The sequence below is a fragment of the Helianthus annuus genome, chromosome 1, assembly GCF_002127325.2.
Source record: "Helianthus annuus cultivar XRQ/B chromosome 1, HanXRQr2.0-SUNRISE, whole genome shotgun sequence".
Taxonomy (NCBI): domain Eukaryota; kingdom Viridiplantae; phylum Streptophyta; class Magnoliopsida; order Asterales; family Asteraceae; genus Helianthus; species Helianthus annuus.
The window spans coordinates 5,145,290-5,161,376 of NC_035433.2; the positions used below are offsets into that span (position 1 = coordinate 5,145,290).

The 16,087-nt window shown below is 35.5% G+C and overlaps 2 protein-coding genes across 3 annotated transcripts; one reads left to right on the forward strand and one right to left on the reverse strand.

The window, feature by feature from the left end:
• The first annotated feature begins 2,949 nt into the window (after nucleotides 1-2,949).
• On the forward strand, nucleotides 2,950-10,100 carry LOC110943610 (RNA-binding protein BRN1). 2 transcript variants are annotated; one of them, XM_022185350.2, is made up of 9 exons: nucleotides 2,950-3,231; nucleotides 3,403-3,485; nucleotides 5,195-5,246; nucleotides 5,387-5,512; nucleotides 5,960-6,039; nucleotides 6,985-7,170; nucleotides 8,095-8,341; nucleotides 9,497-9,640; nucleotides 9,734-10,100. In XM_022185350.2, the coding sequence occupies exons 1-9, from the start codon at nucleotides 3,051-3,053 to the stop codon at nucleotides 9,859-9,861; spliced, it is 1,227 nt and encodes a 408-aa protein (XP_022041042.1). In that variant the 5' UTR covers nucleotides 2,950-3,050; the 3' UTR covers nucleotides 9,862-10,100. The 2 variants fall into 2 exon arrangements, with proteins under 2 accessions (XP_022041042.1, XP_035833866.1); XM_035977973.1 differs by lacking the exon at nucleotides 5,387-5,512.
• A 2,009-nt stretch (nucleotides 10,101-12,109) lies between these two features.
• LOC110927850 lies at nucleotides 12,110-12,574 on the reverse strand. Its single transcript, XM_022171234.1, has one exon. The coding sequence runs from the start codon at nucleotides 12,572-12,574 to the stop codon at nucleotides 12,110-12,112; it is 465 nt and encodes a 154-aa protein (XP_022026926.1).
• Nucleotides 12,575-16,087: the final 3,513 nt, after the last annotated feature.

The following is a 16,087-nucleotide window of genomic DNA, read 5'->3' on the forward strand; positions in this document are numbered from 1 at the left end:
TGAAATATTATGTATTATAAGTTTTATTTATTTTTATACAATTATGGTTAATACGTGATCAACTAGTGGATTGTCACATAAATACTATAATATAATCACGTAATGAATATTCAAAATCACCTAATCATGTAATGTAATGATAAACAATCAACTACTGTTACATAATTACGTACCGATTCAAAATCACTAATTAGGATAAGATTCAATTAGTTGAAAGTACCAAAAGAAAATAAGTTGAAAGTAATGTGGTACAAATGAAAAGTTTAGAGTACTATCCACCAATTGATGAAAGTCAAAGTTATCTAATCCAATATCCATCCAATATAAATATAAAAAATATATTTATATACTAAAGCTATAATAAAAAATGTAAATAATATCATAACCAAGAAATTATCAAAAGCTATAATAAAAAATGTAAAGTAATATATGATATCATAACCCAATAATTATATTATATCTATTACATTTTGTAACTTTGATGTGTAAATATATAATATTTTAAAGATTGCAATTACAAGTATGCTCTTTGTTGTGAAATTTTGTTCAAATCAATTTACGATTTTGTCCGGTTTTAAAATTATAATTTTGTCATTAGTTTAAAATTACGTTTTACCTTTAGTTCAAACTAAAATTATGCTTTTGCCCCCAGTGAAAAATTACAATTTTGCTCTCGGTTTAAAATTACAATTTCCCCCTTTAAATTTACAGTTTCGCCATTAGTTTGTTTTCTTTCTCATAAATTTCCTCCTTTAAATTTACAGTTTCGCCATTAGTTTGTTTTCTTTCTCATAGGTAAATTACGATTTCACCCTCAATTTAAATTTACATTTTTGTCATCATTTTTGTTTGCTTTCCCAGTCAAATTACGATTTTGCCCCAGTGAATAACTACAGACACAAGATGGGGGAATAGTGCCAGGCAGCTGCCAAGAACTCCCCCATTGACCCAACTAATTTACAATTTTATCCCCACTTTAAAATTACGATTTTGCCATCAGTTTAAAATTACGTTTTTACCCCCAATTCAAAATAAAATTATGCTTTTGCTCACAACTCAAAATTACAATTTTGCCCTCGGTTAAAAATTACGATTTTTACCCCTTTTAATTTTGCAATTAGTTTTGTTTTTTTCCTCCCAGCCAAATTACGCTTTTGACCTCAATTTAAATTTACGTTTTTGCCATCGTTCTTCTTTGCTTTGCTGTTTCTTTTTTTTTTTTTTTTGCTCTTTTCCGCTTTATGTATATATATTATAGTTATTATTGCACGAAACTATTAAGAAAAACTTTCGCAATTCAGTTGATTATATGAACATTCAAATATAGTGAGTGTCTCGAATTCGAATCCCTTCATGGGAAAGAAAACCTTTTTAACATACCTTCTTCTTACTACAGTGTAGCGTAGATTAGGAATGGGCATTTGGTATCGGGTACCGGTACCGGTTCCCGTTTTCCCCGTTTTTCGGTACCGGTACGGCACGTGTATTTACGGGTAAAACACCAGTAATTACCTATACCGTATTGGTACCGGTACCGAACCGGTGTATTCGATACCGGTACCACCTTTTCCCGTTTACCGGTACCAAACATATATCATGCTCATCCCGTTACAAAACAAAACGAATCGATAACGTTCGAATTTCCCGCCGCATAGCACGTGGAATTTCAGTAGACAAAAACATTCACCAATTTCATTCAACTTTTTGAAATATTCATTTATTGTCTACGTCTATTTCTTTGTCCATTAACGATCATAAAAATTACCGTATGTTTAGATCTATAATAATTTCAATACTTAATAAAAGACTTTATATTTTTTTAGACAATATTTTTTTCACTTAAATACCATCTAACCTTTCACTTATAAAGATTTTAACCTACACCGCGTTAATAAGAACAAAGGACATATTACTAGACTATCAGGAGGTCACCGATAAAAAAAGTGACATTTAAGTTTGAGATCGAACTGATTTGTTCAGCCAATCAAACCAAAATTCATGGCTAATAATATCTAAAATAAATCCGCTACTAGCTAATAGACTAGACACATGAAGACCAACCAAAACTTAGTTGCTGTTTGGCAACCTCTGCATTATTAAGAGGTCTGATTGAGTAAGAGACCTTGAACCAGTAAGAGGACTAACTTGGCTCAACTTGATTGGTTGGAGGTGGGTCGAGGAGGTGGTGCGTGAATGGTCGACTGAGGATTATGAACACCAATGAATAGATAAATGAGTAAAATTTGCATAAAACATTATTTTGAAACTTAAAAGTTAAGAGGCTTCTTGATTGATTCAGAGGTATCATGTCATTGAATCAAATACGCTTAATGGTGACTGATTGAGAGGTTTGCTCTTAATAGATCATTAAAAGGCTATCAAACAACCCGTTAACTGAAGATTCGAACTAATCAACATCTAGTTTGAATGTTTAATTGTTTCTTTAAAGTAAACTTCGATAGAAAAAACACCAACTCACCAAACGGGGTGACAAACCGAAAACACTACACAAATACAAAACATTCATCTACTTTGAATGTTTAATTGTTGGCTTACAAATTACTAAAAAAATTGTTTTGAAAAAAAAAAAAAACTATTATACTTTTTTTTGAACGACCAACTAAATCACTAGATAAACATCCTGTGATGCCTTCAATCGAACAAATGCATTCTCTCCTCCATAACAGTCAGAGTTAGATGCATAACCAAACCATCAAGCCACCAGTTTCACGAAAACTCACCCACCCAATAACCCACTACATTAAAACCCGATCCAATTTAGTCTCAAACTAATTACGTGTCGAGAGACCTAGTTCTAAACTTGATTCCTACCACTTTTTTCTAAAAAAGAGGGGTCATATATGATAATATTTTATTAGCAACCTCCCTCTTTTTTCTCAAACAGGAATCCAATCCAACTCAATTCTAGAGAGAGAAACTATACACATATATATACACACACACATGAGAGAGAGTCAAAGAGACATCACTCTGAACCAGCGAGGAGAGAGAGTAGAGAGAGAAACTAGAGAGAGAAACTAACGGCATTAATGGCGGAACCTCCAAAACCACACCAACAACACCACCACCACAGCGACGAGAGCGTAAAACTCTTCGTAGGTCAAGTTCCAAAACACATGACCGAACAACAACTCACAGCAATGTTCAAAGAATTCGCACTCGTAGAACAAGTCAACATCATCAAAGACAAAGCTACACGAGCCTCTCGAGGTCAATTTCCTCACATTCTTCTCCAATTCATCACAAATCCACTCAATGTCACTTCGTTTCCATAATCTATACTCAATTCGTTGTCTATTATATCCAATTGATAGATAAAATGATGTTATCGTGTTTGTTTTGAATGTGTGTGCCCTAATTTGGTTGCTGTTGTGTTATCAGGTTGTTGTTTTGTTATATGTCCGTCTAGAGAGGAAGCAGACAAAGCGGTGGATGCGTGTCACAATAAGAAAACTTTGCCTGGGGTGAGTATTAACTGATTATTGTTACAGATCTTTAACTTATTGTTATTTTTAGTTAGTTTTTATAATATTAGAATTGTTATTATATGTTGTGTGTTGTGAAGATTTGGTTATTGTTGGATCATGGATGCCTCGTTAAGAACTATGCTAGAGTTTAGTTTTGAGTTGAAATTGATTTTTTTTTTTTCATTATTTGTTTATTTTAGTATCCAATAGTTAGAGGGTGTTTGTGGTTGAGTTTTGAAGGAGATTTTTAGATGAGTTAATTACTGTTTTCGTCCCTGTGGTTTGTCAAAAATCACCATTTCAGTCCATTAGTTTTAAAATTGCAATTTCAGTCCCTATGGTTTCACTTTCGTAACCATTTCAGTCCACCTCGTAACCATTTCAGTCCCTGTACTTAACAGGATAATGGATTGAAATGGTTATGAAAGTGAAACCACAGGGACTGAAATCGCAATTTTTAAACTAATGGACTGAAATAGTGATTTTTGACAAACCACAGGGACGAAAACAGTAATTAACTCTTTTTAGATTATTGAGTTTTGAAATCGTAAATAATCAGTTTTGAGTGTTTGGGTAAAAAAGAATTAAAAAAATGATTATTTGGGTTTAGAAAGTTACAAAACGCAGTTTTCCAAAAGCTGCTCCCCCCTACTGCAACAAAACGCAGTTTTCCAAAAATTGATTATTTGCGTTTAGAAAAAAGGATTTTCACTTGTTTATTTTTTTTAAATATATATTTGCCAAACACTCAAATAGTTGATTATCTGATTATTGTGATATCAGGCAACATAATCAAATCCAAACACTATCTTTCAACATTACGTTTTGTTACAGTTAATTATCTGATTCTGATTATTCAAAACACATAATCTATTTTCAAAACTCAACTCCAAACACCCTCTTAGTGTAGAACAAGCAAGTTCACTTGATTTTTGATGATGGGGGAAGAAATAATTGGTTTTGAAATGCGTGCATAATGCGCACATTATATGATGTGGTCTAATGTGGTGCCTGGTGTAGTTGACCGGTATTTGAACAAATTGGACTAGGACGAGCACGGAACCGTACCGGTAACGAAAGTAGTAAGTACCGACCTTGAAAATCTCCAAAAATGGGTACTGGTAAAGGTACGAAAAGTGCTCGGTACAGTATGGTATTCGAAGGTAAAATACCATACTGTACCGAACCGGTATCGATCTTGAAAGACACAAAAATGGGTATGGAATTTCGATCGGTACGGTACAGTACGGTACGGTTCGGTACCGGTATTGTTTGGTACCTAGTAGGCTAGTACCGATTGCTCATCCCGACTTTGGACCATGATTGCAATGGGTTTGGGAATTTGAGCAAATTAGACTTTCGGTTGAACAAATCTAACTAGATATGCTGAGAATATCCTATATTTTAGTGTTTAAAAGTTAACGAGTTAAAATGTTATTTATAAATATTTTTTAATGACTCACCTCGCATACCTAATGCACGCGCTTCTCGCATTGCGCATCATGCATTAGCTTTTGGGATCAAACGGATCGGATCGCCACGTGCTTTGTAAAACTAATAGGGATACTTTTAGGCATTCAAAAAACATTCTAACATTTATGTTGATCTACATTTAGTGCAAATTGCTCAGCATCTCATATAGTGATTTTTGATAATGGTTTTTCTTTGGTGGAATTACACAATATATGTCTTCTGTTGTGTATCAGGCAACTTGTCCGATGCAAGTGAAATATGCAGACGGTGAAGTGGAAAGACTAGGTGTGACATGCTATTAGCTATTTTATCGTATTTCAGATCACTATTTTCTGTTTCATGTCTACTTATTTCACCATTATCCGATACAAGGTTTTACTTAATATATCTGATTAGCATTATGGTTCCCTTTTGGTTTGTTCAAGAGCATAAACTTTTCGTCGGCATGCTTCCGAAGAATGTTTCCGAGAGTGAAGTTTCAGATTTGTTTTCTCAATATGGAACAATAAAAGACCAACTAATCTTGAGAGGTTCTCAACAGACAAGCAAAGGTGCAGTATATAATATTTACAGTAAAATGCACGGATAGTCCCTGTGGTTTGGTGAAATTTCACCTTTAGTCCCCAACTTTTCAAAATTACACTCTTAGTCCCTGTGGTTTGACAAGTTGTTACTCGGATAGTCCCTGTGGTTTGACCAGTTGTTACGCGGATAGTCCTTGTCATTTCACACTCACTTAACCAGAAAAACTAACCTCCATCCTCTTTGGGGACCATCCGAGTAACAACTTATCAAACCACAGGGACTAAGAGTGTAATTTTGAAAAGTTGGGGACTAAAGGAGAAATTTCACCAAACCACAGGGACTATCCGTGCATTTTACTCTAATATTTATTACGCAATGTGGTTCGATCTAGCAAGTGCTGATGTAATAATAATAACTCACATGTAAAGGTTTTTTTTTTTTTTTTTTTGATGTTTTGTTCACCATGGTGGCAGGTTGTGCTTTTGTGAAGTATGAGACTAAAGAGCAAGCACTTGCAGCTATAGATGGCCTTAATGGGAAGCACAAGATGGAGGTTATTTATAGTTAATTGATAAATTAATTATCTCTATATAAAATAAGAGAAGTTGAATAGTGCGAAGATGCCAACATGAGCCTTCGAGGCTTTGCTAACTTGAGCCTTTTTTTGAGTTTAGGGGGAGACTTTGCTAACTTGAGCTATTTTTTTAGTTTAGTTTTTTTTGACAAACAAAACCGACAGTGGTACGGAAAACTGCTTTTAACTTTCGAATTTTTTTAACGAACTGAACACGCGCGGATACCCTTTTGAACGCATTTTTTTAACTTATTTTTTCGTTTGCTATAACGAGTGCACCGAAACCGACCGAGTTCCTATCGTTTTCGTTTACGTTTACCTTTGTTATTCACCTTATTTTTTTAGAGTTAATTACTGTTTTTGTCCCCGTGGTTTGTCAAAAATCACTATTTCAGTCCATTAGTTTAAAAATTGTGATTTCAGTCCCTGTGGTTTCACTTTCGTAACCATTTCAGTCCCTGTGGTTTCACTTTCGTAACCATTTCAATCCATTATTCTGTTAAGTACAGGGACTGAAATGGTTACGAGGTGGACTGAAATGGTTACGAAAGTGAAACCACAGGGACTGAAATCGCAATTTTTAAACTAATGGACTGAAATAGTGATTTTTGACAAACCACAGGGACGAAAACAGTAATTAACTCTTTTTTTTTATCTTTTCGTTTGCTACGACACAAATAGTATTAACACATTTAGATATCATTTTGTTTGATTTTATGAATTTATTCATCGGTTATCATGGTGTGCGATACGTAGCGAATTCCCATCGCGTCCCGGCGTAACGCGCGGGTGACTACAACCCTAGTTTTTATTAAATGTGTTAAAATTTGTTTTGTTGTTTATTAGTGTACCAATTTTCTCTTTTGTTGTAAACAATTGTATGCTATATGCTAATTGTGCAAGTTAATTTGTTGTTGCAAATAGGGTTCCACTGTCCCTTTGGTGGTCAAATGGGCAGATACTGAAAGGGAAAGGCTAGCTAGAAAAGCTCAAAAAGCAACAATATGGGCGGCTTCCAATTTTGCAAACGCTGACATGACGACACATCCGTCTTTATTTGGAGCTCTGCCGATGGGTTACATTTCACCATATAATAACTATGGATATCAGGTCTGTTGGTTAAATACAGCCAAACATATTTTAGGTGGCGTTTTGTGTGTAGTTAGGAATTACTATGGGTATGGGTTTGATAACAGATCGTATGGGAATAGGCCTGATAACGATTTACATGTATAGATTACATGGAGGATTCTTGATTATATGGGTATAAAAAAGTTACCTTTAAACCAACATAACCCATACTCTGATACCCTCAAGGCCTATAAACGAACCGAACGTTCATGAACTGTTCGTGAACTTGTTCGGTGGGAAGTTCGTTTATGTTGATTTATTAATAAACGAACGTACATGAACCATTTTTTTGTTCATTTATTTAAACGAATGAACATGAACAAACGTTTTGTTCGTTCATCTGTGTTCATGAACGTTCGTTTATTTACATTTGTTTATGTTGTTCTTTTATGCTCGTTTAAATTCAATAAATACATAAGTAGTTATATTTATGTATATATATAAACATAAAAGTGGCTTTCTAACTACTTATATAAATATTACTAATTAGTAATTGGGCTTTCTAGTAATGAAAATCCGCTTTCCAATGGAATTTATTGTAATTAATCACTTATTTATAATTTTATATAAAAACAACTACTTTATGTTCGTTTATGTTTGGTTAGTTATGTTCATTTGTGTTGTTTTATGTTTTCAAAATAATGCTCGTTTAAGTTTGTTTTTGTTCGTGAACAATTCATTTAGGTTAAACGAACACGACCATGCTCATTTTCTTAACGAACTAACATGAACAAAAAAAAATTGTTCGATTATATGTTCGTGTTCGGTTAAAGGTAAATGAACAAACACAATCATGCCTCTGTTCGTGTTCGCTCGGTTCGTTTACAGGCCTACAATCAAACCAACACCCCCTTAGTTTCCGGTGTATCTTTTTTTTGTTGTAAAAGTTGCTTTTGCACGTAGGCTCCTGGAAATTATGGGCTCATGCAGTATCCGCTTTCACCGGGCCAGAATCAACCTTCGTTCCCTGATGGGACTCCACATGTGAGAGGTGGGACTCCAAGAAATTATCCAGTGCATGCTTATCCAATGGCTTATCCTGGGGGCATGATGAGCGGGCCACCTAGTCCTGTACCACAATCAGTTTTGAACAATCTCCCCGCAACGTCTTCAGGTGGTGGTGCTAGTCCTGGTGGTGACCATGTTGAAGGTTAAAGATCTTTGTGCATTTTGTGTGCGTGTGCGTGTGCGTGTGTGTGTGTGTTACAGTTCAAATATTCTTATATATATATATTAAGGTTAATTGCATCTATCATTATATACCCTCAAAACCTTAAACAATATCATATATACCCAAAAAAATTGGATTTTAAAAATCCTAACTTTGACATATTGGCAGGCAACAATCCCAACTAAGAAAATGTTTTGTGACAGTCCCAACTTTTAACCTATTTTCCCTCGGTAATCTCATACTAACTAAAAGTTAACCCAGTTAGTTTTTGCTGAACGTCATCAAAACTTTGCCACATTAGTAGTCCATATCATCAAAACTTTGACTTATTTGCCACATAAGTAGTCCACAAGCAAAACTTTGACTTTTTTGCCACATAAGCAGTCAACGTCAGCAAAACTGACTTTTTGCCACATAAGCAGTCCACGTCAGCAATAACTAAGTGGGTTAACTTATAGTTAGTATGGGATCACCGATGAAAAATAGGTTGAAAGTTGGGACTGTCACAAAACAATTCTTAGTTGGGACTGTTACCGGCCAATATGCCAAATTATTAAAATCCAATTTTCCTTTTTCTTTTTGATGACATAAATATCCTCCCCGCAGGTAAAGATGTAGTTTATGAGAGTTTTAATTGTAAAGAGAAAAAAGAGTATAACGGTCGTATTATAATTTGTATTTGATGAAATGGGTAAATTACTAAATATGAAATTTTAAGTGTTTTGCTTAGGGAAATATGATATGTAAGGGGCTGTTTGGCAACTTCTGAATGGTTAAGTGCTGAACTAATAAGAGGTCTGAACCAATAAGTGCTGAACCAGTAAGAGGTCTGAACCATTAAGAGGCAGTATAATGCTTAACCCTTCAGAGGCAAATGTCTGACCATTTCAGATTATAGGTCTTGACCATTTAGACTCTGTATAATACTTAACCATTCAGAGGCAAATGTCTGAACCATTCAGACATCTGCTCACGAAACAAACAGTCTGAACCAGTAAAAGGTCTGAACCATTAAGAGTCTCATTAAGAGGTAAACAAACAACCCCTAAGTTTTTAGGGGGTATATATGGAATTTACCCTATTTTATTATTACTCTTGCAGTTTTAATTTTTAAATACTCGGTAACTTATACAGGTCCACCCGGTGCCAATCTCTTTATTTATCATATTCCACAAGAATTTGACGATGCGGAACTTGCAAACACCTTTAAGGAATTTGGAAGAGTCTTGAGTGCTAAAGTTTTCGTCGACAAAGCAACTGGTGTTAGCAAATGCTTTGGTAACTATGGATTCCACTTTTCTAATTATCTTCATTTCAGTTTAGTGTTAAGCGCATAAAATTTACGACTTTTAATTCGATTCATGTTTGCAGGCTTTGTCAGTTACAACACATCAGCTGCTGCAGAATCCGCGATAAATACGATGAATGGATACCAAATAGGAGGTAAAAAACTCAAGGTTCAACTCAAAAGAGACAACAAACAAAACCAACCTCAATGATTTGATAACGAGTCTTACCACAATCTAAAGTTTAAACACGTATATCTTTATAGAATCAAAGCTACTATGGGGTGGCTTCGGGGAAGTAAATGACTATACTGCCCCTATTCCATCCCACGCGTAGCGGATCCAAACCCCTGACACTTGTAACACTTAGTTGATTGTAATTGTGCAACATTGGATTGAACTCGTATAGTCATCGACTTTTAATTAATTTATTTATTCTTCTTTCTAGAGCATTTTCTATAGTGTAGTCTTTTACAAATATATATATTATAATAAACTTTGATTAATCTTGTATTCAAATATTGTATGTACATGTTATAGTATTGTTTGTAGAATATAGCTTGACCTTATGCCTAGTGGAGATGGATATGATCGGGCGGTTCCGCTGGTGGCACGATGATACTCCAGTGGTCCGTCAGTGATCCAAATTTGCCGTTCAAAAAAAAAAAAAAAGAATATAGCTTGACCACTATCTGCTTGTATGTTGACTTTACCTGTGTGAAGGCATATACTGCATATCTATAAATCTATATAACTGGCTCTGAGATAATCATCATAATATTATGGCTGGTTAGGTTATATGCGTATTCGCTTAGATTGCTTAATTATGGTTGAAAACCTGCGCCTTTCTAAGCTCGTCGTCTTGTGTCCCCGAAGCACCTAGGTGCACAACTATGAACAGAATTTTGTCCACATTCCACAACATTGTCCTGTCTTGCCCAATCACAAAGGTAGCCATTTCCCATGTTGTTACGCTTTTGTAGCCATATCCGAACCATTTAACATCTATAACGGCGAGATACATGACTTCTTGGTCGCATGTCCTCTTTTGCTTTTTTCAGAATGGCAAAGTCGAATAATATTAGAAAATTAGCCTGTGCAAGATGCTATAACTAAACAATTTATGTCCTCTTTTGCTCTGTACCATGGTTTCTTCCCATAAATACCGACTTAAATGCATCTTGTGTATCGTCAACAAAACGAAGCTATGTGTGATATGTGGCCACAACTTGGGTATGTACTTCATATTAGTTACAATTTAATGATGTTTTTGTTCTAGCTATTGTTTGTTGTTGTTGGTTTATTCTTCAAGCAATATACAACTAATACTATCTTTTTAGGCAAACATCAACAACATTATATGTTGAACACGTTGTTGACGGTCAAATATAAGTTAAACATCTACATGTTCTCAAATCAATAATCTAGCAATCGGTTTTAACAACATAACATAAAATTTGTAACACGTGGTTTGAATGTATCGAATGTTTTACATAAACAAATAGGTGACAAAGAAGGTCACTCTAACTAAGCACTTAAGTGTTTGCACCTGCCTATCTTGACGGCGTAAAAGAATCACGCTAAAGTGATTATTTTTGGTCTTTTTTCTTGTTATAAGCAAGGATTGTAGGATATCGATGTTGTTGGGCTATATTGTCAAAACTGATCGCTAAAACATTAAGGTGAGAACGTGTAGACGTTCTTAACTTAGCAAAAGACGTGAACATGTGAACATAAACATGCTCAATGTAATGTTGGCATGATACAAATTATTAGACATGTATGCTTACTTGATTGGAGTGCTATCCTCATGGAGGCAAAGTGCAAGGCCACCAGATTCTTTTTTTTTTTTTTTTTTTTTTTTTTTTTTTTTTTTGTAAATTTAAGTGCAATATACTTGGTAAACCTTTATAAACAATTTCTATGTTTTGTAAATTTAAGTAACAAAATATGTATAAATCAACCAATATCATAACACTTAACTTTTCAATTGTATTCTTTTTATTTAATTACAAACTCTTTTTATACAAATATATATTTTTTGTTTAATTCGTCCTAATCCGTGTGGCCATGTGGGTGGACAAAACCATCATCTCCTTGTCGTTGGCACACCGCGTAGAAGGGTGTTCGTATTGATGGTACAACATTCAACCGTCTAGGTTTTTAACAAAAGCAAGCTAGTGTTAAGGTAGAATGTGAGATCTTTTGAGCATAAAATATGGCTAGGAACCATAAGAAATCTTTGAGCAGTTGTATTTGATAATAGTCATAGAGCATAATAGTCAACATTTTGTATGTTTTGTTTACCTTTGGACTTCAATAAAAAAAATCCATTTGTTCACTTTTTTTTTTTGAGTGTTGTGTTTTCCTCAATAGCTTTTTTTTTTTTGAAAAATGAACTTCATAAAAACAACCTCCGACCCAAACGGGCAAAACGCCAAACACAACACAACCCCCCGACCTAAACGGGCAAAGGGACAAAACTATTACACCACTCCTTCCAACTAATATTTTTACACGATGATCTATTTTTAACCCACCCAAAACCTCTCGACTTAATCTCCAACATAATATCTTGCGGACTTCTCCTGATCTGGTTGAAAACCAACTCGTTCCTACCTTTCCAAATACACCAACACGAGAATATAGCTAGCCCCAAGATAATCTTTTTCGCTTTCTTTCCAGCCTGAATAGAGTTATGAATATCCATTAAGTCTTTGAACTCGAAAGCAAATATCGGGGGAATGTTACACCGCGCACTGACGTCCGCCCACACCCTAATAGTCACCGAACAAGTAGTGAATAAATGATCCACCGTTTCCTCATACTCTTCGCAGAAAGGACACAAGACCGATGGAATATCCACGTTTCTTCTTTTCAGATTAACTCTAGTAGCCAGCCTATCCAAGTTACCTCTCCAAGCCATTATGTTACATTTCAAAGGCATTCATTTGCACCATTCAAAGTTAGGAAGATGGCTATTTCCCCTATCCTTGATTAACGCCTTTTTAACTGAGTTCACCGAGAAAAATTCATGACTGTCGTCGTTCCATATCCACGTATCCTTAGCATTGGAGAATCTCACTGTGCTGATAACCTCCTGACATTCCTGCCATTACTTAAGCTCAATATTCGACTCTGATTTTCTAACTCAACTCCAAGAATATCCACCACTTCCTTGATCCTTAAGCTCAATATCCGACTCAATAGCTACAGGCCAATATTTTTGATTTGACTGCTTCGAAAAGTCAATAAAGTGTTATGGCTTTCAAATCAAGATATAGACTTTTTTTCATTCTCGTCTACGTTCTAAACTTGAACACATTAGATTATCTATTAGATTATATGTAATGGGTGTGTCTATCCCCATATATGTTATATGTATAAAAGTATAAACTACTGAAATTATTTTATATGTATCTGTTGAAAGGAAGTAACATTTTAGTTTAACTATAAACACTGATGAGTGTTAAATGAATAAGGCAAACCTCTGTTTGTATACTAAAGAGGCAAACAACTGATGAAGTCCTTATAAACACTGTTTGTGTTAAACCACTGATATAGATCAAACAGCTGATGGTAATCACTGATGATGAACAACTGTAAGACAACTGTTATTGTGATAAGCAGTGGATAGTAAGCAGTGGTTAGGGTATGTTAGAGGCTGTAAATCAGTTGGTAAGGTGAGGACAATAGTTGGGCTTCAAGGACTGATTCTTACATTCTTGTAAGAACAGGGGGTGTTTGTGAAAATCCTTACAACGGTCTGTTGTAACTGAAGTTGGGGATTTTAGTATAAATAGATGGTTTGTAATAGTTGTAGGTACTTCTTAGATTTCAATTTCTTTGTAATTTTCTTTCTTGTAATTCAATTTCTGATTCAATAAGATTCAATCGTTAATCGTTGGTTCAATTCTCTGGGTCAATTTCTGGGTTGTTATCTAACAATTGGTATCAGAGCCATTGGTGGCTTGATTAAAAGAAATTGACGTTCAATTCCGCAATCAGAGATCAAAGATGGTGTCAACGAAGTTTGAATTGGAGAAATTTGATGGAAGGAATGATTTCAGTCTATGGCGTGTGAAGATGAGGGCTCTTCTGGTTCATAATGGTGTGGTAGATGCGCTGAAAGGAGAAGATAAACTTCCTGAAGGCTTAACTGATAAAGAGAAGAAGGATATGCTCGAGAAGGCTCATAGTGCAATCATATTAAGTCTTGGTGATCGAGTTCTTTGTGAAGTATCAAAGGAGACGTCTGCTGCAGGGATTTAGGCAAAGTTGGAGTCGTTGTATATGACTAAATCTTTGGCCAATGTATTTGAAGAAGAGGTTGTATACATTTCACATGTCATCTGGAAAGAGTCTTGAAGATCATACAGATGAATTCAACAAGTTAATCTTGGATCTTGAAAATATAGAGGTGGTGTTGGATGATGAAGACCAGGCCATAATATTTCTCACTTCTTTACCATCATCATATGGACACTTTGTGGATACATTGATGTATGGTAGAGATTCTCTATCTATGGAAGATGTATTGTCTGCCTTGAATTCAAAAGAATTGAAGAAGAGGTCAGATTCTAAAGAAGAAGGTGGAGATGGTTTGTTTGTGAGAGGAAGGTCAGATCAAAGGAATTACAGCAGTGGCAGCAGAAATTCCAGGTCAAAATCCAAGTCAAGATTCAAGAGGAGATGTTTTGTTTGTAATTCAGAGAAACACTTCAAGAAAGACTGTCCAGAATTCAAGAAAAGAAAAGGTGAAGGCAGTTATTCAAGAGGGCAAAGTAGTAATTACTCAAAGGGGCAGAGTAGTCATGTAGATTCTGATGATCAGTCAGAAGGAGGTTATGACAGTGCTGATGTTCTTGTGGTCACAAGTGAATGTAATCAAGAAAAGTGGGTAATGGATTCAGGGTGTTCATTCCATATGACACCTCTGAAGGAAGCCTTCAAAGAATTGAAGATGGTGGACATGGGGTCTGTAAAGCTTGGAGATGACAGGCCTTGTCAGATTCTGGCATTGGTACAGTCACAATGAAGACAGAATCTGGCATCACATTTGATCTCAAAGATGTGAGGTACATCCCTGATCTTAAGAGAAGTTTATTATCTCTTGGTACTTTAGAGAAAATGGGATATCATGTTAGTCTTAGAGAAGGAAAGGCCAGGGTCATAAAAGGGTCTATGGTGGTGCTCAGTGGTACTAGAATCAAGAACAACATTTACATGTTGGATTGTAAAGTTGTTGATGGAGTGGCTGCTGTGGCAAGTGAAGAAGGTGATGATGAAGCTCTGAAGTGGCATAAGAGACTCGGTCATATAAGTCAACAAGGCCTGATTGAGTTGTCCAAACAACAAGTTCTTGGTGATTTAAAGAACTGTGATATAAGTTTTTGTGAAAGCTGGGTTTTGGGCAAACAGAAAAGAGTAAAGTTCAGTAAAGGAAAGCATATTTCTAAGGGAGTCTTAGATTATGTTCACTCTGATCTGTGGGGGCCAGCGAGAACTGAAACTTTGGGGGGTGGAAGATACTTCTTGTCCATCATAGATGATTATTCAAGAAGAGTGTGGGTTTATGTGCTTAAACACAAGAGTGATACTTTCAAGAAGTTTCAAGAATGGAAAGTATTGGTGGAGAATCAAACTGAGAAGAAAGTGAAGAAACTCAGAACAGATAATGGGCTGGAGTTTTGTAATCATGAGTTTGATCAATTTTGCAAAGAAAATGGTATAGCCAGACATTTAACCATTCCTGGTACTCCACAACAGAATGGTTTGGCTGAAAGAATGAACATAACTTTGTTAGAAAGGGTGAGGTGTATGTTAGCAACTTCAGGAATGCCAAAGAAGTTGTGGGGTGAAGCTGTATCCACTACAGCTTATTTGATCAATAGATGTCCTTCATCAGCAATTTAGATGAAGTCACCTATGGAGATGTGGTCTGGTACTAAACCTGAGTATGAAGATTTGAAAGTTTTTGGGTCTTTGGTGTATTCTCATGTGAGTGATGATAAGTTGGATCCAAGATCTCAAAAGTGTGTAATGCTGGGATATACTGAAGGTGTAAAGGGATACAGGCTTTGGAGGTTACAAAATCCAAAGGTGATGGTGAGCAAAAATGTTCAGTGCAGGGAGAATGTCTTATACAAAGATATTATGGAGTCAATGAACAAAAGTGTATCCAAGAAAGATGATCTTCAGTTTGAGGTGGAGCCAGTGTTAAACAGACCAAAGGTGAATGTTGAAAGGTCTGGAGCAACTCAGGGTGAAACAAGTCAAAGTGGTCCTGGTTCAAGTCAGGATGAGACAAGTCAAAGTGTACCAAATTTGGAGGATTACATTTTGGTGAGAGACAGGTCAAAAAGGAGAGTTGTGAAACCACTGAGATACAGAGATCAAGAAGATATTTCTGCAGTTGCCTTTGTAGCGGCAGAGAATG